Source organism: Salvelinus alpinus, chromosome 9, assembly GCF_045679555.1.
Source record: "Salvelinus alpinus chromosome 9, SLU_Salpinus.1, whole genome shotgun sequence".
In the NCBI taxonomy this organism is placed as follows: domain Eukaryota; kingdom Metazoa; phylum Chordata; class Actinopteri; order Salmoniformes; family Salmonidae; genus Salvelinus; species Salvelinus alpinus.
This window is the reverse complement of record NC_092094.1, coordinates 2,370,618-2,396,971: the sequence shown is the minus strand read 5'-3', so window position 1 is coordinate 2,396,971 and position 26,354 is coordinate 2,370,618. Positions and strand designations below refer to the sequence as shown.

Below are 26,354 nucleotides of genomic sequence, written 5' to 3'. Positions count from 1 at the left end.
GCCACCACCATGCTTCACTGTGGGGATAGTGTTCTCGGGGTGATGAGAGGTGTTGGGTTTGCGCCAGACATAGCGTTTTCCTTGATGGCCAAAAAGCTCAATTTTAGTCTCATCTGACCAGAGTACCTTCTTCCATATGTTTGGGGAGTCTCCCACATACCTTTTGGCGAACACCAAATGTGTTTGCTTATTTTTTTCTTTAAGCAATGGCTTTTCTTCTGGCCACTCTTTTGTAATGCCCAGCTCTGTGGAGTGTACGGCTTAAAGTGGTCCTATGGACAGATACTCCAATCTCCACTGTGGAGCTTTGCAGCTCCTTCAGGGTTATCTTTGTTCTCTTTATTGCCTCTCTGATTAATGCCCTCCTTGCCTGGTCTGTGAGTTTTGGTGGGCGGCCCTCTCTTGGCAGGTTTGTTGTGGTGCCATATTCTTTCCATTTTTTAATAATGGATTTAATGTTGATCTGTGGGATGTTCAACGTTTCAGATATTTTTTTATAACACAACCCTGATCTGTACTTCTCCACAACATTGGCCCTGACCTGTTTGGAGAGCTCCTTGGTCTTCATGGTGCTGCTTGCTTGGTGGTGCCACTTGCTTAGTGGTGTTGGAGACTCTGTGGCCTTTCAGAACAGGTATATACATACTGAGATCATGTGACAGATCATGTGACACTTAGATTGCACACAGGTGGACTTTTTTAACTAATAATGTGACTTCTGAAGGTAATCGGTTAAACCAGATCTTATTTTGGGACTTCATAGCAAAGGGGGTGAATACATATGCACACATCACTTTTCTGTTTGTAATTCTTTTATTTTTTTTTTTACATGTTATTTTTTTCATTTCACTTCACCAATTTTGACTATTTTGTGTATGTCCATTACCTGAAATCCAAATAGAAATCAATTTAAATTACAGGTTGTAAGGCAACAAAATAGGAAAAACGCCAAGGGGGTTAATACTTTTGCAAGCCACTGTATGCTGATGTAAAAAGGACTTTATAAATAAATGTGATTGATTGATTGACCTCTCTGAGTCGTCCGTCTGTCTGTGAGTCTCCAGGTGTCTCTCCATCTGTCTCCACACAGCTGGTCTTCCTGCAGCTCCCACAACACTCACTGTCCGACCGCTGGTACACTGAGCCCTACACACACACAAATCAAATAAGTCATTTTATTTGTCACATGCACTGAGCACAACTGGTGTAGACTTTACCATGAAATACTTGTTTACTAGCCTTTCCTAACAATGCAGAGATTAAAAATAATAAAAGACAAATAAAATACAATACACAAGAATGGAGCTATATACAGCTATATAAGTACCAGATCAATGTGGAGCTGTATACAGGGAGTACCAGATCAATGTGGAGCTATAAACAGGGAATACCAGATCAATGTGGAGTTGTATACAGGAAGTTCCAGATATATGTGGAGCTATATGCAGGAAGTTCGAGATCAATGTGGAGCTATATACAGGAAGTACCAGTAACAGATGAACATGTGTAATGTAAAGTGTGTGTAATGCATCTAATGTATAGTGTGTGTAATGTATAGTGTGTGTAATGTATAGTGTGTATAGTGTATGTAATGCATAGTGTGTATAGTGTATGTAATGTATAGTGTGTATAGTATGTATAGTATATAATGTATAGTGTGTATAGTGTGTATAGTGTGTATAGTGTGTGTAATGTATAGTGTGTATAGTGTGTATAGTGTGTATAGTGTGTATAGTATGTATAGTATGTAATGTATAGTGTGTATAGTGTGTATAGTGTGTATAGTGTGTATAGTGTGTATAGTGTGTACAGTGTGTATAGTGTGTGTAATGTATAGTGTGTATAGTGTGTATAGTATGTAATGTATAGTGTGTATAGTGTGTATAGTGTGTGTAATGTATAGTGTGTGTAATGTATAGTGTGTATAGTGTGTGTAATGTATAGTGTGTATAGTGTGTGTAATGTATAGTGTGTATAGTGTGTATAGTGTGTGTAATGTATAGTGTGTATAGTGTGTGTAGTGTGTGTATAGTGTGTGTAGTGTGTGTAATGTATAGTGTGTATAGTGTGTGTAATGTATAGTGTGTATAGTGTGTGTAATGTATAGTGTGTATAGTGTGTATAGTGTGTGTAATGTATAGTGTGTGTAATGTATAGTGTGTATAGTATGTGTAATGTATAGTGTGTATAGTGTGTATAGTGTGTGTAATGTATAGTGTGTATAGTATGTGTAATGTATAGTGTGTATAGTGTGTATAGTGTGTATAGTGTGTGTAATGTATAGTGTGTATAGTATGTAATGTGTAGTGTTTATAGTGTGTGTAATGTGTAGTGTGTATAGTGTGTGTAATGTATAGTGTGTATAGTGTGTGTAATGTATAGTGTGTATAGTATGTAATGTATAGTGTGTATAGTGTGTGTAATGTATAGTGTGTATAGTATGTAAAGTATAGTGTGTGTAATGTATAGTGTGTATGTAATGTGTAGTGTGTATAGTGTGTGTAATGTATAGTGTGTATAGTGTGTGTAATGTATAGTGTGTATAGCATGTAATGTGTAGTGTGTATAGTGTGTGTAATGTATAGTGTGTATAGTATGTAATGTGTAGTGTGTATAGTATGTGTAATGTATAGTGTGTATAGTGTGTATAGTGTGTGTAATGTATAGTGTGTATAGTATGTAATGTGTAGTGTTTATAGTGTGTGTAATGTGTAGTGTGTATAGTGTGTGTAATGTATAGTGTGTATAGTATGTAATGTATAGTGTGTATAGTGTGTGTAATGTATAGTGTGTATAGTATGTAATGTATAGTGTGTGTAATGTATAGTGTGTGTAATGTGTAGTGTGTATAGTGTGTATAGTGTGTGTAAGGTATAGTGTGTATAGTATGCAATGTGTAGTGTGTATAGTGTGTGTAATGTATAGTGTGTATAGTATGTAATGTGTAGTGTGTATAGAGTATGTAATGTATAGTGTGTATAGTGTGTGTAATGTATAGTGTGTATAGTGTGTGTGTAATGTATAGTGTGTATAGTGTGTGTGTAATGTATAGTGTGTATAGTATGTAATGTATAGTGTGTATAGTGTGTGTAATGTATAGTGTGTATAGTATGTAATGTGTAGTGTGTATAGTGTGTGTAATGTATAGTGTGTATAGTATGTAATGTGTAGTGTGTATAGAGTATGTAATGTATAGTGTGTATAGTGTATGTAATGTATAGTGTGTATAGTATGTAAAGTATATAATGTATACTGTGTGTATAGTGTGTATAGTGTGTGTAATGTATAGTGTGTATAGTGTGTATAGTGTGTATAGTATGTAATGTATAGTGTGTATAGTATGTATAGTATGTAATGCATAGTGTGTGTAATGTATAGTGTGTATAGTGTGTGTAATGTATAGTGTGTATAGTGTGTGTAATGTATAGTGTGTATAGTGTGTATAGTGTGTGTAATGTATAGTGTGTGTAATGTATAGTGTGTATAGTGTGTATAGTGTGTGTAATGTATAGTGTGTATAGTGTATAGTGTGTATAGTGTATAGTGTGTATAGTGTGTATAGTGTGTGTAGTGTGTGTAATGTATAGTGTGTGTAATGTATAGTGTGTGTAATGTATAGTGTGTGTTATGTATAGTGTGTATAGTATGTGTAATGTATAGTGTGTAATGTGTAGTGTTTATAGTGTGTGTAATGTGTAGTGTGTATAGTGTGTGTAATGTATAGTGTGTATAGTGTGTGTAATGTTTAGTGTGTATAGTATGTAATGTATAGTGTGTATAGTGTGTGTAATGTATAGTGTGTATAGTATGTAATGTATAGTGGGTGTAATGTATAGTGTGTATAGTATGTAATGTGTAGTGTGTATAGTATGTGTAGTGTGTATAGTGTGTATAGTGTGTATAGTGTGTGTAATGTATAGTGTGTATAGTATGTAATGTGTAGTGTTTATAGTGTGTGTAATGTGTAGTGTGTATAGTATAGTGTGTATGGTATGTAATGTGTAGTGTGTATAGTGTGTGTAGTGTGTATAGTATGTAATGTGTAGTGTGTATAGTATGTGTATTGTATAGTGTGTATAGTGTGTGTAATGTATAGTGTGTATAGTATGTAATGTGTAGTGTGTATAGTGTGTGTAATGTGTAGTGTGTATAGTGTGTGTAATGTATAGTGTGTATAGTGTGTATAGTGTGTGTAATGTATAGTGTGTATAGTGTGTATAGTGTGTATAGTGTGTATAGTGTGTGTAATGTATAGTGTGTATAGTATGTAATGTGTAGTGTATATAGTATGTGTAATGTATAGTGTGTATAGTGTGCATAGTGTGTATAGTGTGTGTAATGTATAGTGTGTATAGTATGTAATGTGTAGTGTGTATAGTGTGTAATGTGTAGTGTGTATAGTGTGTGTAATGTATAGTGAGTATAGTATGTAATGTGTAGTGTGTATAGTATGTGTAATGTGTAGTGTGTATAGTGTGTGTAATGTATAGTGTGTATAGTATGTAATGTGTAGTGTGTATAGTGTGTGTAATGTATAGTGTGTATAGTATGTAATGTGTAGTGTGTATAGTGTGTGTAATGTATAGTGTGTATAGTGTGTGTAATGTGTAGTGTGTATAGTGTGTGTAATGTGTAGTGTTTATAGTGTGTGTAATGTATAGTGTGTGTAATGTATAACGTGTATAGTATGTAATGTATAGTGTATGTAATGTATAGTGTATGTAATGTGTAGTGTGTATAGTGTGTGTAATGTGTAGTGTATATAATGTGTGTATTGTATAGTGTATGTAAAATATAGGGTGTATAATGCATAGTGTTTTGTAATGTATAGTGTAATGTATGGTGTGTAATGTATAATGTGTATAGTGTGTAGTGTATGTAATGTATAGTGTTTATAGTGTGTGTAATGTGTAGTGTGTAATGTATGATGTGTGTAGTGTATGTAATGTATAGTGTATGTAATGTATAGTGTTTATAGTGTGTGTAATGTGTGTAACATATAGTGTGTATAATGTATAGTGTTTTGTAATGTATGGTGTGTATAATGTATAATGTTTTGTAATGTATAGTGTATTGTATGGTGTGTATAATGTATAGTGTTTTGTAATGTATAGTGTATTGTATGGTGTGTATAATGTATAGTGTTTTGTAATGTATAGTGTAATGTATGGTGTGTTTAATGTATTTTATTTTTTATATATATGTTTTTACCTTTATTTAACTAGCCAAATGAGTTAAGAACAAATTCTTATTTTCAATGACAGCCTACCGGGGAACAGTGGGTTAACTGCCTTGTTCAGGGGAACAGTGGGTTAACTGCCTGTTCAGGGAACAGTGGGTTAACTGCCTGTTCAGGGGAACAGTGGGTTAACTGCCTTGTTCAGGGGAACAGTGGGTTAACTGCCTTGTTCAGGGGAACAGTGGGTTAACTGCCTGTTCAGGGGAACAGCGGGTTAACTGCCTTGTTCAGGGGAACAGCGGGTTAACTGCCTTGTTCAGGGGAACAGTGGGTTAACTGCCTTGTTCAGGGGAACAGTGGGTTAACTGCCTGTTCAGGGGAACAGTGGGTTAACTGCCTGTTCAGGGGAACAGTGGGTTAACTGCCTGTTCAGGGGAACAGTGGGTTAACTGCCTGTTCAGGGGAACAGTGGGTTAACTGCCTGTTCAGGGGAACAGTGGGTTAACTGCCTGTTCAGGGGAACAGTGGGTTAACTGCCTTGTTCAGGGGAACAGTGGGTTAACTGCCTTGTTCAGGGGAACAGTGGGTTAACTGCCTTGTTCAGGGGAACAGTGGGTTAACTGCCTTGTTCAGGGGAACAGTGGGTTAACTGCCTTGTTCAGGGGAACAGTGGGTTAACTGCCTTGTTCAGGGGAACAGTGGGTTAACTGCCTTGTTCAGGGGAACAGTGGGTTAACTGCCTGTTCAGGGGAACAGCGGGTTAACTGCCTTGTTCAGGGGAACAGTGGGTTAACTGCCTTGTTCAGGGGAACAGTGGGTTAACTGCCTGTTCAGGGGAACAGTGGGTTAACTGCCTGTTCAGGGGAACAGTGGGTTAACTGCCTGTTCAGGGGAACAGCGGGTTAACTGCCTTGTTCAGGGGAACAGTGGGTTAACTGCCTTGTTCAGGGGAACAGTGGGTTAACTGCCTGTTCAGGGGAACAGCGGGTTAACTGCCTTGTTCAGGGGAACAGTGGGTTAACTGCCTTGTTCAGGGGAACAGTGGGTTAACTGCCTGTTCAGGGGAACAGCGGGTTAACTGCCTTGTTCAGGGGAACAGTGGGTTAACTGCCTTGTTCAGGGGAACAGTGGGTTAACTGCCTGTTCAGGGGAACAGTGGGTTAACTGCCTGTTCAGGGGAACAGTGGGTTAACTGCCTGTTCAGGGGAACAGTGGGTTAACTGCCTGTTCAGGGGAACAGTGGGTTAACTGCCTTGTTCAGGGGAACAGTGGGTTAACTGCCTGTTCAGGGGAACAGCGGGTTAACTGCCTTGTTCAGGGGAACAGTGGGTTAACTGCCTGTTCAGGGGCAGAACAACAGATTTGTACCTTGTCAGCTCGGGGATTCGAACAACCATTCGGGTTACTAGCCCAACGCTCTAACCACTAGGCTACGCTGCCGCCCGTGTAATGTGTAGTGTGTAATGTATGATGTGTATAGTTTGTAGTGTATGTAATGTATAGTGTATGTAATGTATATGTGTTTATAGTGTGTGTAATGTGTGTAACATATAGTGTGTGTAATGTATAGTGTGTGTAATCTGTAGTGTATGTAATGTATATTGTGTGTAATCTGTAGTGTATGTAATGTATAGTGTATGTAATGTATAGTGTTTATAGTGTGTCATGTGTGTAACATATAGTGTGTGTAATGTATAGTGTGTATAATCTGTAGTGTATGTAATGTATAGTGTGTGTAATCTGTAGTGTATGTAATATACAGTGTATGTAATGTATAGTGTGTGTAGTGTGTAGTGTGTGTAATGGGACACAATGAGCGATGTGCAGGTTAGTGTGTGTATATATAGTCACCAGAGGACAGGAGTGGTCACAGACAGGTGGGACACACTGAGCGATGTGCAGGTTAGTGTGTGTGTCCTGTTGAAGGGTGCAGCTGCATTTCTCACAGCCCTCCTCCCATTGGCTCCCCACACGGTAGACCACGCCTCCTACCACACACACCTAAATGAACAGAGAAACATTAGAGGAGTACACACACACACACACACACACACACACACACACACACACACACACACACACACACACACACACACACACACACACACACACACACACACACACCTGGTCAGGCAGGCAGGCGGTCTCGGTGCAGCCACAGTCATTGGTGGAGGAGGAGGTGATGAATCCAGGAGGACAGGAGTGGGTGGTGTTATGACAGTCACACAAACACTGGTACGAATCACAGCACTGCGTCTGTTTAACAGACAGCCGGCGGTGGGTGGGACAAGCAGGTGGAACCTGGAGAGAACACTCCTCTTTCTTACAGGCTGAGAGGGAGAGAGAGAGAGAGTGAGAGAGAGAGAGAGTGTGAGAGAGAGAGAGAGAGCGAGAGAGAATGTGTGTGTGAGAGAGAGAGAGCGAGAGAGAGAGAGAGTGAGTGAGAGAGAGAGAGAGAGCGAGAGAGAGATTATATTAGAGACACATATTTCCCTCAGATTTCCCCCAGGGGTATGCGCAATGGCGTCGGGGGTACGCCAAATAAAAATGTGTTTCACATTTAAAAATACAAATAAATATATATTTTTAGAAAAATGTGTTTTCTTCACATTTTCAAGCAGTACATGTATATTTGCCTACGGGGTTATACATTTGAGTGAGGTTTTTTTCTCGCCTGAGTCGCCTCATTCCACAGCCAAAAATAAAATGAAACAATCTAGTTTTCAGCAAAATAACAGCACAATGTCAAACACAGGTAGCCTAGTCAAATAATTAACATCCAATCACATTAACCGCTACTCATTTAGGAACGAAACATGACAATTTGAAATAATAAAGATGAGAATAAAGACGAGAATAAAAACGACTTTCGAGTAGTAAGACATGTATAAAAGCAACAGATACCATTAATAAGAAGTGGCTAGAAGCGTCTTATATGGTGAGCTACCGAGTGGCTAGGACAGGCAAGGCCCATGCTATTGTGGAGGACTTAATTCTTCATTGCTGCCGCGGATATAACTGGAAAAATGCTAGGGGAAAAGCCCCAAAAAACTATACAGGCAATGCCTTCATCAAAGGCATTCATACAAGCCAGTGAATTATATGTGTTACAGCTGGATGAGTCAACAGGGCCTGGCACAGCTCCTGGTATATGTCCGTTACGTTTATGGGGGGTCAATTAACTTCTTTATGATAGGGGGCAGCATCTTCACTTTTGGATGAATTGCGTGCCCATAGTGAACTGCATCCTACTCTGTCCCAGATGCTAATACATGCATAATATTATTACTATTGGATATAAAACACTCTGAAGTTTCTAAAACTGTTTGAATGATGTATGTGAGTATAAAAGAACTCATATGGCAGACAAAAACCTGAGAAAAAATCCAAACAGGAAGTGAGAATTCTGAGACTGGTCAATGTTCAACTCATCGCCGATTCAATTCCCTGTAAGATATGGATCTGTTTGCACTTCCTACGCCTTCCACTAGATGTCAACAGTCTGTAGAACGTGGAATGAAGCCTCTAGTGTGATGTGGGGCCGGATGGGAGGTGTTTCAGTCATTGGTCTGGCAGAATGCCAGTTCCTGGTCATGCGCTTTCCCCATGATATCGCCTTGCGTTCCATAACTTCTACAGACATGAAGGAATGCTGCGGTTGGAACGTTATTGGATATATATGATAACAACATCCTGAAGATTGATTCTCTACTTAGTTTGACCAGTTTATTCGACCTGTTATATAACTTTTTGAAGTTTTCGTCCGAGTTTGCCTGCATCTGCGCGAACGTTTGGACATGTGTACTACACATGCTAGCAAAAGTAGCTACTTAGACATAAGTAATGGACATTATCGAACAAATCACCGCAGTCTGTAGGGCCTCGTCTTCCGGGTCGGCCACGAGGTCAGTGTTGGCGCGCTGCTGGAGCCGCGACAGTGCTGTCTCCTTCCTTTGCCCGGTCTCCCTACGGCCCTACAGACTGCGGAGGCCCTGTTTACACACGTCTTCCGGCACTACGGGGTGCCTGAGGATATAGTGTCTGATCGGGGTCCCCAGTTCACGTCAAGGATCTGGAGGGCGTTCATGGAACGTCTCGGGTTTTCACCCCGAGAGTAACGGGCAGGTGGAGAGAGTAAACCAGGATGTGGGTAGGTTTCTGCGGTCTTATTGCCAGGACCGGCTGGGGGAGTGGGAGGCGTTCATCCCCTGGGCAGAGATGGCCCAAAACTCGCATCGCCACTCCTCCACTAACCTCTCCCCCTTCCAGTGCGTACTGGGGTATCAGCCGGTTCTGGCACCTTGGCATCAGTGCCAGATCGAGGCTCCTGCGGTGGATGAATGGTTTAAGCGCTCGGAGGAGACCTGGGACGCCGCTCATGTGCACCTACAACGGGCTGTGAGGCGTCAGAAGGCGAGCGCCGACCGCCACTGCAATGAGACCGGGTCTGGCTCTCGACCCGAAACCTGCCCCTCTGCCTGCCCTGCCGGAAGCTGGGCCCGCGGTTTGTGGGGCCATTCAAAGTCCTGAGGAGACTGAACGAGGTTTGCTACAGGTTACAGCTTCCCCCCGATTATTAACGATTATTAACCCCTCGTTCCATGTGTCTCTCCTCATGCCGGTGGTGGCTGGTCCACTCCAGGAGTCTAAGGTGCAGGAGGTTCCTCCGCCCCCTCTGGACATCGAAGGGGGCTACGGCGTATGCTGTTCGAGCCATACTGGACTCAAGGCGTCGGGCGAGGGGACTTCAGTACCTCGTGGAGTGGGAGGGGTACGGTCCGGAGGAGAGATGCTGGGTGCCGGTGGAGGACGTTTAGGACCCTTCGTTGCTGCGGGAGTTCACCGTCTCCATCCAGACTGCACTGCGCCTTGTCCGCCGGGTCGTCCCCGAGGTCGGTGTCGGCACGCTGCTGGAGCCGCGCGTCAAGTGGGTTATTGTCACGACTTCCGCCGAAGTCGGTCCCTCTCCTTGTTCGGGCGGCGTTTTGGCGGTCGACGTCACCGGCCTTCTAGCCATCGCCGATCCACTTTTCATTTTCCATTTGTTTTGTCTTTGTTTTACACACCTGGTTTCAATTCCCCAATTACATGTTCATTATTTAACCCTCTGTTTTCCCCATGGTTTTTGTGCGTGATTGTTTTATGTATGTTCGGTCCGTTATTGTGGGCTCGGTATTACGACATGTTATTGGAATATTTGAGTAAAGTTACTTGTGTTACTCATCTCTGCTGTCCTGGCTCCTCTGCACCAGCTACACCCAGACCACTACACATACTATTATTTTATATTATTATTACTATATTCTTTCATTTATATTGACACTATCTATTTCTGATGTTGCTACTATGAAAGTAACCATTTGGCTGTACTGTTTACACCTTCTGTAGAGACCCATCTGCTTAGCAAGACTTAGCAAAATATTGACATATAAAATTAATATTGATATGTGACAATCCACAACAATATCATGTGACTGTATCAAGTGTCCACCACATAAACATATGGCGCACGCTGTTTATGTACTGTACATGTGCACCTCCCTCAGGTTTCAATTTAGGTTGCATGGCCTTAACTTATGTATTGAATACTATGTGATAATTGTGTGTGTAATAGTATATAAAGTATGGTAATGTACTGGTGTGAAGGCATTTGGGCAGTGGTGTAAAATACTTCAGTAAAAATACTTTAAAGTACAACTTAAATATTTTTGGGGTATCTGTACATTACTTTACTATTTATATTTATGGCAACTTTTACTTTTACTTCATTACATTCCTAAAGAAAATAATGTACTTTTTACTCCATACACTTTCCCTGATACCCAAACGTACTTTTTACATTTTGACAGGAAAATTGTCCAATTCACTCACGAACATCTCCGGTCATCCCTACTGCATTTGATCTGGCAGACTCACTAAACACAAATGCTTTGTAAATTATGTCTGAGTGTTAGAGTGTGCCCCTGGCTATCTGTCAATAAAACATTTTTAAATACAATTGGGTCATCTGGTTTAATAAAAGGAATTTAAAATGATTATACCTTTTACTTTTGATACTTAACAATTCCATTTATTTTTTATACCTAAATGTTTTTAAAATCAAATACTTTGGGACTTTTACTCAAGTAGTATTTTACTGGGTGACTTTTACTTTTACTTCAGCCATTTTCTATTAAGGTATCTTTACATATAATGACAATTGAGTAGTTTTTCCACCACTGGATGTGGCCGGGGGTTTTAGCATTTCTTTCACATGACCCATCAATTTAGACAAGTGTGTCTGTGTAAGAGTCATCTAATATTTATATCATATTTATATCTGGACACTTCCTGTTTACCTGAATTGTTCCTTATTGTAGAATACTTCCACTTTTAGTCTTAATCTTTAGTACACTACTCATTGTTTAGCACATGACCTCACATTGGAATCCTTAAAGAGATGGATGGGGCCAGCTTAAGAGGGTGTAAACAACGGAGAGAGCTCTCCAGTAGGTGTACAAAAAATTCAAAGGCCCTTTTCTCAAAAATAAGTTAACAAGTTTATCAACTTTCAAAGCAGAATTACTTTCCCATTGTTCCTCAAAAATGCGGTGTATGATATACCATTTTGTAGGTCTGAGTCTCTACTTTTTACCAATGTAATTTTTTTTTCAAATGTTCAATACTTCAAAACCGAATGGTAGGTCCAGGAAGTCACAAAAATAGACGGGTGTTGGTTCAATTGGGATTTTAATGAATAGAGCCGTTTTGTTGCGTCAGTTTGTTTTCCTGTAATCACAGAGCGGTTTTTAGCAGAGTGGTTGGAAAGGACATGGAGCTCTGCTGTGTGTTGTAGCTCTATGGAATAACTAATTGAAGATGGGGGAAAGTACACTTTTGTCAGAACAGCCTGGCTAAATATGCAGAAGTAACTCAACACACCGTCATAAAAGCTACATTCAAATTTTGTTGTTTTAATTAAGAATTTAAAATTTCATAGTGCAGTATATCCTTGTGTGTAACAATGCCAAACGGATCATTTAATTTCATTTAGACAAAGCTTATTCATTGTTAAAAAATATCTGTTCAGATATTCAGATATTCAGATAGATATCCAGATATTGTCACGAATACTACCGAAGGTGGCTCCCCTTCCTGTTCGGGTGGCGCTCGGCGGTCGTCGTCGCCGGTCTACTAGCTGCCACCGATCCCTTTTTCCTTTTCGTTTATGTCTGTCTAATTGTTTTCACCTGTTCCTTGTTGGGGTTTTGGGATGGGTAATATTTAGGTTAGTTTTGCCCGCTAGTGTTTGTGCGGGCTTATTAGTTGTTACGTGTGGTGATGTTGCGTGTCTGTTTTGGGTTTTTTCGCTGTCCTGTGTTTGTAACAAGGTTTGGGGTTTGTGTAGCGCCAGTGTTTTGGGCATTCACCCATGTTTGAACCTGTTACGTTTTCGAAGGACATTATTAAAGCGTTTTCCCGTACATTTCGCTCTCTGCAGTTGACTCCTCATTCATTTCACTCACCCGTCATTACAGATATCCAGATAGTGAGATATCCAGATAGTCAGATAGATATCCAGATATCCAGATAGTCAGATATCAATATAGATTTTAGCCAGCAGCATACCAACCTGCATATCACTTGCTTATGAAGCTAAGAAGGGTTGGTCCTGGTCAGTCCCTGGATGGGAGACCAGATGCTGCTGGAAGTGGTGTTGGAGGGCCAGTAGGAGGCACTCTTTCCTCTGGTCTAAAAAATATTGCAATGCACCAGGGCAGGGATTGGGGACACTGACCTGTGTAGGGTGCCGTCTTTCGGATGGGATGTTAAACGGGTGTCCTGACTCTCTGAGGTCTTTAAAGATCCCATGGCACTTATTGTAAGAGTAGGGGTGTTAACCCCGGTGTCCTGGCTAAATTCCCAATCTGGCCCTCAAACCATCACAGTCACCTAATAATCCCCAGTTTACAATTGGCTCATTCATTCCCCCTCCTCTCCCCTGTAACTATTCCCCAGGTCGTTGCTGTAAATGAGAACGTGTTATCAGTCAACTTACCTGGTAAAATAACAGATAAATAAAAAATGTAATATCCAGATAGTCAGATGGTCATCCTTAATAGAGATCATGTAATTCAGGATGTGTGTGTCTTACTCACCACAGTGATGAATGGGTTGACACTCTCCAGGGTTAGTCAGCACCACAGTCAGACCGTCTTCACAACGAGGAACCTCCGGCAGCTGGCAACTCACCAGGTCACACACTACACACAGTAGAAACATAAAAATACACCACACACAACCCAACTGTGTACACAAACACATAGTATTACAGTAGTATTAGTGTAGTCCAATTTAGGACTGTATAGAATAGTGTTGTAGTATTTTAATAATGTAGTACGTACCACTGTCACACCCTGATCTGTTTAACCTGTCTTTGTGCTTGTCTCCAACCCCCACCAAGTGTCTCCCATCTCCCCTCATCATCCCCTGTGTATTTAAACCTGTTTTCTCTGTTTGTCTGTTGCATGTTCGCATGTTGGCGGCTGAGAGTGCCTGGAACCTGGAAGCATTGTTCGACATGTTCCTTCACAGATTATCGGAGGTGGTCATAAATGAGCTTGCAGCCCGGGAGCTGCCCTTGGACCTTGACACCCTCATTGCCTTGAAAATCCGAGTCTCCGGCTGAGCGCTTACGTCGACTCCACACCCAGAGCTGCCTATATTGTGGAAGTAGAGAACATTTCGTAGCTACCGGCCCATTAAAAACCAGGCTCATTAAGAAGGGGAAAGTACTCTGGTGGGCCTTATGGAGAACTTTTCCTCTCCCCTTACTCACACCCCTTTCCATGCCATCCTGTTGTGGGGGAATCATTAGAAATCTCTCTGGGTACTCATCGACTCTGGGGCCGATGAGAGTTTTTTGGACGCTACTCTGATGTCTGAGCTGGGCATCCCCACTCAGCCCCTCTCCATTCCCATGGACGTTAGACCGCTGGACAGGCGCTCTATAGGCCGGGACACTCACAATACCACTCCTATCAACCTACGAGTGTCAGGGAACCACAGCGACGCAATCCAATTTATGCTGATTAATCAGGTTCCCGTGGTATTGGGATTATCTTGCCTCCAGTGACACAATCCCATTAGGGACTGCTGGTGCCATTATGGGCTGGAGCCCGTTCTGCCACACCCATTGTCTGAAGTCAGCGCAGCCTGCCCAGGGACGTATTCCTGTGGGCTCGGAAGTTTCCCCGGACCTCTCCGCCATTCCTGCGGAGTTCCAGGACATCCAGGAGGTGTTCAGTAATGCCACTTAGTTTCCAAGGCACTGACCCAATGACTCCGGGATTGACCTTCTCCCAGGCACCACTCCGCCCTGGGGACGACTGTACTTTCTGTCGGATCCGGAGACCTACATTGAGGACTCCCTAGCTGCATGGTTCATCCGTCCTTCTGCATCCCCCACCGGTGCAGGGATCTTCTTTGTGGAGAAGAAGGACAAAACCCTGTGCCCGTGCATCAACTACCGGGACCTCAATAACATCACAGGGAAGAATCGCTACCTGCTACCACTCATCTCGACAGCCTTCGAGACGCTCCAGGGGGACACCGTGTTCTCCAAGCTGGACCTACGGAACACCTACCACCTGGTGCGGATACGGGAATGGGACGAGTGGAAGACTGCCTTCAACACCGCCAGCGGTCACTACGAGTGTCTGGTCATGCCATTTGGCCTTACCAACACCCCAACTGTGTTCCAGGCTCTGGTTATTGATATTCTCTGTGACATGTTGAACCGGTTCGACTTCGACTACCTCGACGACATCCTCATCTTCTCCCGCTACACCCAAGAACACGTGCTCCACGTCTGACAGGTTCCAACGCCTCCTGGAGAACCAGCTTTTTGTAAAAGCAGAGAAGTGCGGATTCTATCGCTTCACCATCCCCTTCCTGGGTTACACCATCGCTGCAGGGAATGTACAGATGGATCCCGGGAAGGTGAGAGCGGTGGTGGATTGGCCCCAGCCTACGTCCAGGGTGCAGCTACAAAGTTTCCTGGGATTCGCCAACTCTTATCGCCGCTTTATCTGGGGTTACAGCACCCTGGCTTCCCCCATCTATACTCACCACTTCCAAGGTTCCGTTCACGTGGTCCCCAGCTGCTGACCGGACGTTCCGGGATCTCAAACACCGTTTCACCACAGCTCCCATCTTGGTTCATCCTGACCCATCCCGCGAGTTCGTGATGGAGGCCACTGCTTCGGATGTCCGAGTGGGGGCTGTCCTGTCCCAGCGTTCTGCCCTGGACCTGAAGTTACAACCCTGCGCCTTCTTCTCCCATTGCCTAAACGATGTGGGGAATTCTGACCTACTCGCGGTGAAGATGGTGTTGGAGGAGTGGAGGCACTGGCTGGAGGGGGCGGAACATCCGTTCATTGTGTGGGCCGACTACAAGAACCTGGAATATCTCTGCACCGCCAAGCGTCTAAATTCCAGGCAAGCTAGGTGGGCCCTGCTTTTCACCCGGTTCAACTTCTCCCTCTCCTACCAACCAGGATCCAAGAACATTTAGCTGGATGCGCTGTCATGCCGCTATAGCCCTGCAGCTACCACACTGGTACTCCGGACAACACTCGGACTGTATTAATGTATTGTTGTATTTTATTGTATACAGTATGGTACAGTAATCTGGTGTGGTGTAGTATTATAATATATTGTAGGTATAGTAATTTAGTAGTGTAGTGTTATAATATACAGTATATATTAGTATAATATTCTAGTAGTGTAGTATTGTCAAGAAAATATATATTAGTAGAGTATTCTAGTAGTGTAGTATTATAATATTGTATCAAACATTTCATTACACCAGCAATAACATCTGTATGTGACCACTACATTTGATTTGATTTAATACACAGTATGTATATATTACTATAGTATTCTAGAACTGTAGTATTCTAAAATACCATATATATTAGTAAAGAATTCTAGTAATGTAGTACATACCACACTCGTATTCCGGACAACACTTGGACTCCCTCTTCTCCCTCAGAACCTCACATGGTCCACACGCTGGAGCTACACACCCACACACACACACACGCACACACACGCACACACATATTCTCCACTGAGTATGTGTGTTGATGAGTGTGTGTGTGTGTGTGTGTGTGTGTGTGTGTGTGTGTGTGTGTGTGTGTGTGTGTGTGTGTGTGTGTGTGTGTGTGTGTGTGTGTGTGTGTGTGTGTGTGTGTGTGTGTGTGTGTGTGTGTGTGTACATTTGGATGGATGGATAGATGGATGGATGGATGGATGGATGTACATTTGGATGGATGGCTGGATGGATGGACATTTGGATGGATGGATGGATGGATGTATAAAATGGACGTACAGTGCCCTGATAAAGTATTTGGCACCTTTCTCTATTTTCTCATATTTTTTATACTGAATGTTATCAGGTCTTCAACCAAAACCTAACATTAGATAAAGAGAACCTGAATTTGCAAATAACACAAAAAATATATACTTTTTAAACATTTTTATTAACTAAGTTAAGCAACACCCAATTCCTCTGTGTGAAAAAGTAATTTCCCCTTACACTCAATAACTGGTCGTGCTACCTTTAGCTGCAATGACTGCTACCAAACGCTTCCTGTAGTTGTTGATCAGCCCACCTTTAGCTGCAATGACTGCTACCAAACGCTTCCTGTAGTTGTTGATCAGCCCACCTTTAGCTGCAATGACTGCTACCAAACACTTCCTGTAGTTGTTGATCAGTCCACCTTTAGCTGTAATGACTCCAACCAAACACTTCATGTAGTTGTTGATCAGTCCACCTTTAGCTGCAGTGACTGCTACCAAACACTTCCTGTAGTTGTTGATCAGTCCACCTTTAGCTGTAATGACTGCTACCAAACACTTCCTGTAGTTGTTGATCAGTCCACCTTTAGCTGTAATGACTCCAACCAAACACTTCCTGTAGTTGTTGATCAGTCCACCTTTAGCTGCAGTGACTGCTACCAAACACTTCCCGTAGTTGTTGATCAGTCCACCTTTAGCTGTAATGACTGCTACCAAATGCTTCCTGTAGTTGTTGATCAGTCCACCTTTAGCTGCAGTGACTGCTACCAAACGCTTCCTGTAGTTGTTGATCAGTCCACCTTTAGCTGTAATGACTGCTACCAAACGCTTCCTGTAGTTGTTGATCAGCCCACCTTTAGCTGTAATGACTGCTACCAAACACTTCCTGTAGTTGTTGATCAGTCCAGCTTTAGCTGCAGTGACTGCTACCAAACGCTTCCTGTAGTTGTTGATCAGTCCACCTTTAGCTGCAGTGACTGCTACCAAACGCTTCCTGTAGTTGTTGATCAGTCCACCTTTAGCTGCAGTGACTGCTACCAAACGCTTCCTGTAGTTGTTGATCAGTCCACCTTTAGCTGTAATGACTGCTACCAAACGCTTCCTGTAGTTGTTGATCAGCCCACCTTTAGCTGTAATGACTGCTACCAAACACTTCCTGTAGTTGTTGATCAGTCCACCTTTAGCTGCAGTGACTGCTACCAAACGCTTCCTGTAGTTGTTGATCAGCCCACCTTTAGCTGCAATGACTGCTACCAAACGCTTCCTGTAGTTGTTGATCAGTCCACCTTTAGCTGTAATGACTGCTACCAAACGCTTCCTGTAGTTGTTGATCAGTCCACCTTTAGCTGTAATGACTGCTACCAAACGCTTCCTGTAGTTGTTGATCAGCCCACCTTTAGCTGTAATGACTGCTACCAAACACTTCCTGTAGTTGTTGATCAGTCCACCTTTAGCTGCAGTGACTGCTACCAAACGCTTCCTGTAGTTGTTGATCAGCCCACCTTTAGCTGCAATGACTGCTACCAAACGCTTCCTGTGGTTGTTGATCAGTCCACCTTTAGCTGTAATGACTGCTACCAAACGCTTCCTGTAGTTGTTGATCAGTCCACCTTTAGCTGTAATGACTGCTACCAAACACTTCCTGTAGTTGTTGATCAGTCACTGTGGAGGAGTTGTGGCCAACTCTTCAGAACTGCTGGAACTCAGAAACATTTGTGGCTTTTCAAGCATGAACTGCTTGTTTCAAGTCCTGCTACAACATCTCAATTGGGATTAGGCCTGGACTTTGTCCTGGCCATTCCAAAACATCAAATTTGTTGCTTTTTAACCATTTCCATGTAGACGTGTTTGTGTGATTTGGATCATTGTCTTGCTGCATGACCCAGCTGCACTTCAGCTTCAGCTCACAGACGGATGGCCTGACATTCTCCTGTAGAATTCACTGATACAGTGAAGTTATAGTTTTAACTCATCTGTCTATAGATTATTATTTTAACTCATCTGTCCGTAGGACATTCTTCCAAGAGTCTTGATGATCATCCAGGTGCTTCCAGGTGATTTTTGGCGATCTTGAGTCAGCTTATGTCTGGAGACAACCAAACACTGCATTCCACAGTAAGAACTTCATACCAACGGTCAAGCATGGTGGTGGTAGTGTGATGGTTTGAGGTTACTTTGCTGCCTCAGGACCTGGACAACTTGCATTAACAGAAAGAACTATGAATTCTGCTCTGTATCAGAGAATTCTACAGGAGAATGTCAGGCCATCCGTCTGTGAGCTGAAGCTGAAATGTAGCTGGGTTATTCAACAAGACAATGATCCAAATCACACAAACAAGTTGAAATGAAAATGGTTAAAAAGCAACAAATGTTAAAGTTTTGGAATGGCCAAGTCAAAGTCCAGACCTAATCCCAATCAGCTGAAGGTAGCACAACCAGTATATTGAGTGTAAGGGGGCAATTACTTTTTCACACAGGGGCTGGATCATTAGTCACATACAGAGGATAGTGTGTACGGCCCAGTACATCACTGGGGCCAAGCTTCCTGCCATCCAGGACCTGTATACCAGGCGGAGACAGAGGAAAATTGTCAAAGACTCCAGCCACCCTAGTCATTGACTGTTCTCTCTGCTACCGCACGGCAAGCGGTACCGGAGTGCTAAGTCTAGGTCCAAGAGGCTTCTAAACAGCTTCTACCCCCAAGCCACAAGACTGCTGAACATCTAATGATATAGCTACACAGACTTTCTGCATTTCCTCCCACCCATTTACGCCGCTGCTACTCTCTGTTATTACCTATGCATAGTCACTTTAATAACTCCACCTACATGTACATATTACCTCAATTACCTTGACTAACCAGTGCCCCCGCACATTGACTCTGTACAGGTACCCCCTGTATATAGACTGTATTGGTACCCCCTGTATATAGCCTCCACATTGACTCTGTACCAGTACCCCCTGTATATAGACTCCACATTGACTCTGTACCAGTACCCCCTGTATATAGCCTCCACATTTACTCTGTACCGGTACCCCCTGTATATAGCCTCCACATTGACTCTGTACTGGTACACCCTGTATATAGCCTCCACATTGACTCTGTACCGGTACCCCCTGTATATAGCCTCCACATTGACTCTGTACCGGTACCCCCTGTATATAGCCTCCACATTGACTCTGTACCGTAACACCCTGTATATAGCCTCCACATTGACTCTGTACCGTAACACCCTGTATATAGCCTCCACATTGACTCAGTACCGGTACCCCCTGTATATAGCATCCACATTGACTCTGTACCGTAACACCCTGTATATAGCCTCCACATTGACTCTGTACCGTAACACCCTGTATATAGCCTCCACATTGACTCAGTACCGGTACCCCCTGTATATAGTCTCCACATTGACTCTGTACCGTAACACCCTGTATATAGCCTCCACATTGACTCTGTACCGTAACACCCTGTATATAGCCTCCACATTGACTCTGTACCGGTACCCCCTGTATATAGCCTCCACATTGACGCTGTACCGTAATACCCTGTATATAGCCTCCACATTGACTCTGTACCGGTACCCCCTGTATATAGTCTCCACATTGACTCTGTACCGTAACACCCTGTATATAGCCTCCACATTGACACTGTACCGTAACACCCTGTATATAGCCTCCACATTGACACTGTACCGTAACACCCTGTATATAGCCTCCACATTGACTCTGTACCAGTACACCCTGTATATAGCATCCACATTGACTCTGTACCGTAACACCCTGTATATAGCCTCCACATTGACTCTGTACCGTAACACCCTGTATATAGCCTCCACATTGACTCTGTACCGTAACACCCTGTATATAGCCTCCACATTGACTCAGTACCGGTACCCCCTGTATATAGCCTCCACATTGACTCAGTACCGGTACTCCTTGTATATAGTCTCACTTTTGTTATTTTACTGCTGCTCTTTAACTACTTTTACTTTTATTTCTGATTCTTATTCGTGTTTTTTTAAACTGAATTGTTGGTTAGTGGCTTGTAAGTAAGTATTTCACTGGAAGGTGAATTCGGCGCATGTGACTAATACAATTTGATTTGATTTGATGTTACATACTTCGTATGCAATTGTTGTTTCAATTGTTCCCTCATGTTCCTCCATCTAATATCAGGCTTTGGTTGAAAACATTCAGCATCAAAAATATGCAAAAATAGAGAAAATTACAAAGAGGGCAAATACTTTTCCACAACACTGTATGTGTGTGTTACCGTTATGATCAATGCAGGGTCGGTATGTATGTGTGTGTTACCGTTATGATCAATGCAGGGTCGATATGTGTGTGTGTGTTACCGTTATGATCAATGCAGGGTCGGTATGTGTGTGTGTGTTACCGTTATGATCAATGCAGGGTCGATATGTGTGTGTGTGTTACCGTTATGATCAATGCAGGGTCGGTATGTGTGTGTGTTACCGTTATGATCAATGCAGGGTCGGTATGTGTGTGTGTGTTTTACCGTTATGATCAATGCAGGGTCGGTATGTATGTGTGTGTTACCTTTATGATCAATGCAGGGTCGGTATGTGTGTGGGTGTTACCGTTATGATCAATGCAGGGTCGGTATGTGTGTGTGTGTTACCGTTATGATCAATGCAGGGTCGGTATGTGTGTGTGTGTTACCGTTATGATCAATGCAGGGTCGGTATGTATTTGTGTGTTTTACCTTTATGATCAATGCAGGGTCGGTATGTATGTGTGTGTTACCGTTATGATCAATGCAGGGTCGGTATGTGTGTGTGTGTTTCCGTTATGATCAATGCAGGGTCGGTATGTGTGTGTGTGTTACCGTTATGATCAATGCAGGGTCGGTATGTGTGTGTGTGTTACCGTTATGATCAATGCAGGGTCGATATGTGTGTGTGTGTTACCGTTATGATCAATGCAGGGTCGGTATGTGTGTGTGTGTTACCGTTATGATCAATGCAGGGTCGGTATGTGTGTGTGTGTTACCGTTATGATCAATGCAGGGTCGATATGTGTGTGTGTGTTACCGTTATGATCAATGCAGGGTCGGTATGTGTGTGTGTGTTACCGTTATGATCAATGCAGGGTCGGTATGTGTGTGTGTGTTACCGTTATGATCAATGCAGGGTCGGTATGTATTTGTGTGTTTTACCTTTATGATCAATGCAGGGTCGGTATGTGTGTGTGTGTTACCGTTATGATCAATGCAGGGTCGGTATGTATGTGTGTTTTACCTTTATGATCAATGCAGGGTCGGTATGTATGTGTGTGTTTTACCGTTATGATCAATGCAGGGTCGGTATGTGTGTGTGTGTTACCGTTATGATCAATGCAGGGTCGGTATGTGTGTGTGTTTTACCGTTATGATCAATGCAGGATCGGTATGTATGTGTGTTTTACCGTTATGATCAATGCAGGGTCGGTATGTGTGTGTGTTTTACCGTTATGATCAATGCAGGGTCGGTATGTGTGTGTGTGTTACCGTTATGATCAATGCAGGGTCGGTATGTGTGTGTGTGTTACCGTTATGATCAATGCAGGGTCGGTATGTATGTGTGTTTTACCGTTATGATCAATGCAGGGTCGGTATGTGTGTGTGTGTTTTACCGTTATGATCAATGCAGGGTCGGTATGTGTGTGTGTTTTACCGTTATGATCAATGCAGGGTCGGTATGTATGTGTGTGTTTTACCTTTATGATCAATGCAGGGTCGGTATGTATGTGTGTGTTTTACCTTTATGATCAATGCAGGGTCGGTATGTGTGTGTGTGTTACCGTTATGATCAATGCAGGGTCGGTATGTGTGTGTGTGTTACCGTTATGATGAATGCAGGGTCGATATGTGTGTGTGTTACCGTTATGATCAATGCAGGGTCGGTATGTATGTGTGTGTTACCGTTATGATCAATGCAGGGTCGGTACGTGTGTGTGTGTTACCGTTATGATCAATGCAGGGTCGGTATGTGTGTGTGTGTTACCGTTATGATCAATGCAGGGTCGATATGTGTGTGTGTTACCGTTATGATCAATGCAGGGTCGGTATGTATGTGTGTGTTACCGTTATGATCAATGCAGGGTCGGTATGTGTGTGTGTGTTACCGTTATGATCAATGCAGGGTCGGTATGTGTGTGTGTGTTACCGTTATGATCAATGCAGGGTCGGTATGTATGTGTGTTACCGTTATGATCAATGCAGGGTCGGTATGTGTGTGTGTTACCGTTATGATCAATGCAGGGTCGGTATGTGTGTGTGTGTTACCGTTATGATCAATGCAGGGTCGGTATGTGTGTGTGTGTTACCGTTATGATCAATGCAGGGTCGGTATGTATGTGTGTGTTACCGTTATGATCAATGCAGGGTCGGTATGTATGTATGTGTGTTTTACCTTTATGATCAATGCAGGGGCGAGCAGTGCAGTTGATACGTTGGCGATCCAGACACATACAAATCAGACACGTGTTCTCCTCTGGCACCCAGCTCTGTAGATACTACACAAAAACACACACGTTTTACTATCCTTGTGGGGACCAATTTATTCCCATTCAAAATCCTATTTTTCCTAACCCCTAACGCTAACCCCTAACGCTAACCCCTAACGCAGGGGTTCCCAAAATGTTTTGCCACGTGACCCCATTTTGACATATGAAAATCCTTATGACCCCAACCATGTGAAAAAACAATGTAATTAACAGCCAATGTTGACTTTTTCATTTGGGGCTATGGCAGTCAATTTCTGATTGTCTCTTATCTCACCACCAACAACAAGATGGGTGTGGCTTGATGCATGTCGCATCGGAGCTTCTCAAAGTCTGTGGGCGTGGTCGACAGTGAGCATCTCATCTCTGCTGTCACATCCAACCTGGATGGATGTTTGGTTTTAATGCAGAAGAGAGCACTGAATCCAGCTAAACACAGATATGAGCCGGCGACGTGTACCATGAGTTTTAATGCTTTTCATGCTCGACCTGGAAAATGTCCCTACCTGTCTAAATTTTCCTTGTTTTACTATCCTTGTGAGAACTCTGGTCCTAAAAAGGATAGTAAAACCAAAAACACACACACATGTAGTATAAATTCCTTTCATGTGTTTGAAAGAACAGGAGCAGAGAATCAGAGAGACAGAGGGATGAGAAATGTGAAGGGTTAGGTTTAGGGTTAGGGTTAGGCCACATGAATCCAAGATGGCGTAGCAGTGCAGACGTTGTTTGTCGTTCTCCCGTGTAAATTCTGATTTTTTTAGTCTTTTTTGTATATATTTCAATATATTTTCAATCTCTTTTTCCATTTTTAAATGAAATATACCTTCCGGAAACCCGCCTCACCCAATGTGATACGGATCTGCTATTTTTAGACCTTACAACCAGAACCTCCATCAGCAGCTAGCCATCAGAAGCTAACCAGCTAATTAGCTACTAGCTACTTAGTCATTGTTAGCCACAGCTAGCGGCCTTTACCTTCAGCACAGACACCAGACGCTTTTATGTATAATTGATAATGGAATATACTTGCCAGTCTGCCAGTCTGCACAGCGCGTTATGAACCCTGAGCATACTGAACTCCACTACAACACCTGATTCCTGCCGTAAGCCCTGGACCATTACTCCTGATCATCGCAGCTAGTTAGCTGCTACCAAGTAGCCCAGCCCCGAAGCTAGCCTTGAGCCAGGCCCATCTCCCGGCCTACTCAGTGGACCCTATGATCACTCGGCTACACAGCTGATGCTTCCTGGACTCTTCACTAACACGACTAGAATCCACTACATCACCGGATTCTTGCCGTAAGCTCTGGAACTTTGCATCGGATCATCGCTGCTAGCTAGCTGCTACCGAGTGGCTATAGTGGCTAATGCCCTTGTCCTGAAGCTAGCAACAGTTAGCCTCGAGTCAGTCGCATCTCCCGGCTAGCAAATACAATTACTCCAGCTACAATACCTCTTTTGCCAACTGGCCTGGGCCCTTTGTACGCACGGAGCCTCGCCGTTCCATCACGACTGGTCTGCCGACGTAATTCCATCCGTTGCGCCCTAAAGCGGCCTTTGCCAGACGTCGATGAAGATGCTTTACTAGCCCTGGCCTGCTAACGTTTTTGAACGCCGTGTCTCCTGCGTGGTAATGATTACCTAGCGGCTTCCCTGTTTCATCTATTGCTGTTCACTGGACCCGATGATCACTTGGCTACATAGCTGATGCCTGCTGGAGTGTTCATTATTCACGGTACTCCATTTTGTTCATTTTGTTTATCTGTCGGCCCCAGCCTCGAACTCAGACCCTGTGTGTAGTTAACTGACCCTCTCTGCCCATTCATCGCCATTTTGTTCTCTTAGCTGATTAGCTGTTGTTGTCTTACCCATTGTTGTCTTAGCTAATCAAACCTGTGATTGCTTCATGCCTCGCTTTATGTCTCTCTCTAATATCAATATGCCTTGTATACTGTTGTTATCATTGTTTTATTTAACTTCAGAGCCCCTAGTCCCACTCAACACGCGTCAGATACCTCTTTTGCCCCACCTCTCACACATGCGGTGACCTCACCCAGCATAACTATTGTGTCCAGAGATGCAACCTCTCTTATCGTCACTCAATGCCTAGGTTTTACCTCCACTGTACCCGTACCCTACCTTACCCCTATCTGTACATTATGCCTTGAATCTATCCTACCACACCCAGAAATCTGCTCCTTTTATACTCTGTCCCCAACGCACTAGACAACCAGTTTTGATAGCCTTTAGCCGTACCCTCATCCTACTCCTCCTCTGTTCCTCAGGTGATGTAGAGGTTAACCCAGGCCCTGTGTGTCCCCAGGCGCTCTCATTTGTTGACTTCTGTAACCGTAAAAGCCTTGGTTTCATGCATGTTAACATCAGAAGACTCCTCCCTAAGTTTGTTTTACTCACTGCTTTAGCAAACTCCATCCACCCTGATGTCCTTGCCGTGTCTGAATCCTAGCTTAGGAAGGCCACCAATAATTCTGAGATTTCCATCCCCAACTACAACATTTTCCATCAAGATAGAACTGCCAAAGGGGGAGGAGTTCTGTCATACTTTCCAGGTCTATGCCCAAACAGCTTCAGATTCTAATTTAAAAAATGTATCTCTCCAGAAATGAGTCTCTCACTGTTGCCTCCTGTTACAGACCCCACACACCATATGTGAATTGATTGCCCCCCATCTATATTCAGAATTCATTCTGTTAGGTGACCTAAACTGGGATATGCTTAACACTCCAGGCAGTCCTACAATCTAAGGACCACCCCGGACCTCTGGCAGTCTCTATGGGGGTGCCACAGGGTTCAATTCTCGGGCCAACTCTCTTCTCTGTATACATCAATGATGTCGCTGTCGCTGCTGGTGATTCTCTGATCCACCTCTACGCAGACAACACTATTCTGTATACCTCTGGCCCTTCTTTGGACACTGTGTTAAGCACCAGGTGTCAGAGCAGCTCACAGATCACTGCACCTGTATATAGCCCATCTGTAAATAGCCCATCCAATCTACCTCATCCCCATACTGTATGTATTTATGTATCTTGCTCCTTTGCACCCCAGTATCTCTACTTGCAGATTCATCTTCTGCACATCCTACCATTCCAGTGTTTAATTGCTATATTGAAATTACTTCACCACCTTGGCCTATTTATTGACTTACCTCTCTGATTTTTCCGCTGTATTATTGATTGTATGCTTTTTTATTTTATGTGTAACTCTGTGTTGTTGTTTGTGTAGAACTGCTTTGCTTTATCTTGGCCAGGTCACAGTTGCAAATGAGAACTTGTTCTCAACTTGCCTACCTGGTTAAATAAAG

General features: G+C 43.1%; 1 protein-coding gene across 1 annotated transcript in view; it reads right to left on the bottom strand.

Moving 5' to 3' along the window:
- vwf (von Willebrand factor) overlaps nucleotides 1-26,354 on the bottom strand; it is a 186,683-nt gene that overhangs the window by 45,673 nt on the left and 114,656 nt on the right. The window contains exons 41-46 of the mRNA XM_071415668.1: nucleotides 22,936-23,038; nucleotides 16,169-16,240; nucleotides 13,318-13,422; nucleotides 7,304-7,509; nucleotides 7,031-7,180; nucleotides 1,030-1,146 (exon numbers count right to left, since the gene is read on the bottom strand). Of these exons, the coding sequence (XP_071271769.1) occupies nucleotides 1,030-1,146; nucleotides 7,031-7,180; nucleotides 7,304-7,509; nucleotides 13,318-13,422; nucleotides 16,169-16,240; nucleotides 22,936-23,038 (753 nt within the window). The remainder of the gene's footprint in view (nucleotides 1-1,029; nucleotides 1,147-7,030; nucleotides 7,181-7,303; nucleotides 7,510-13,317; nucleotides 13,423-16,168; nucleotides 16,241-22,935; nucleotides 23,039-26,354) is intronic.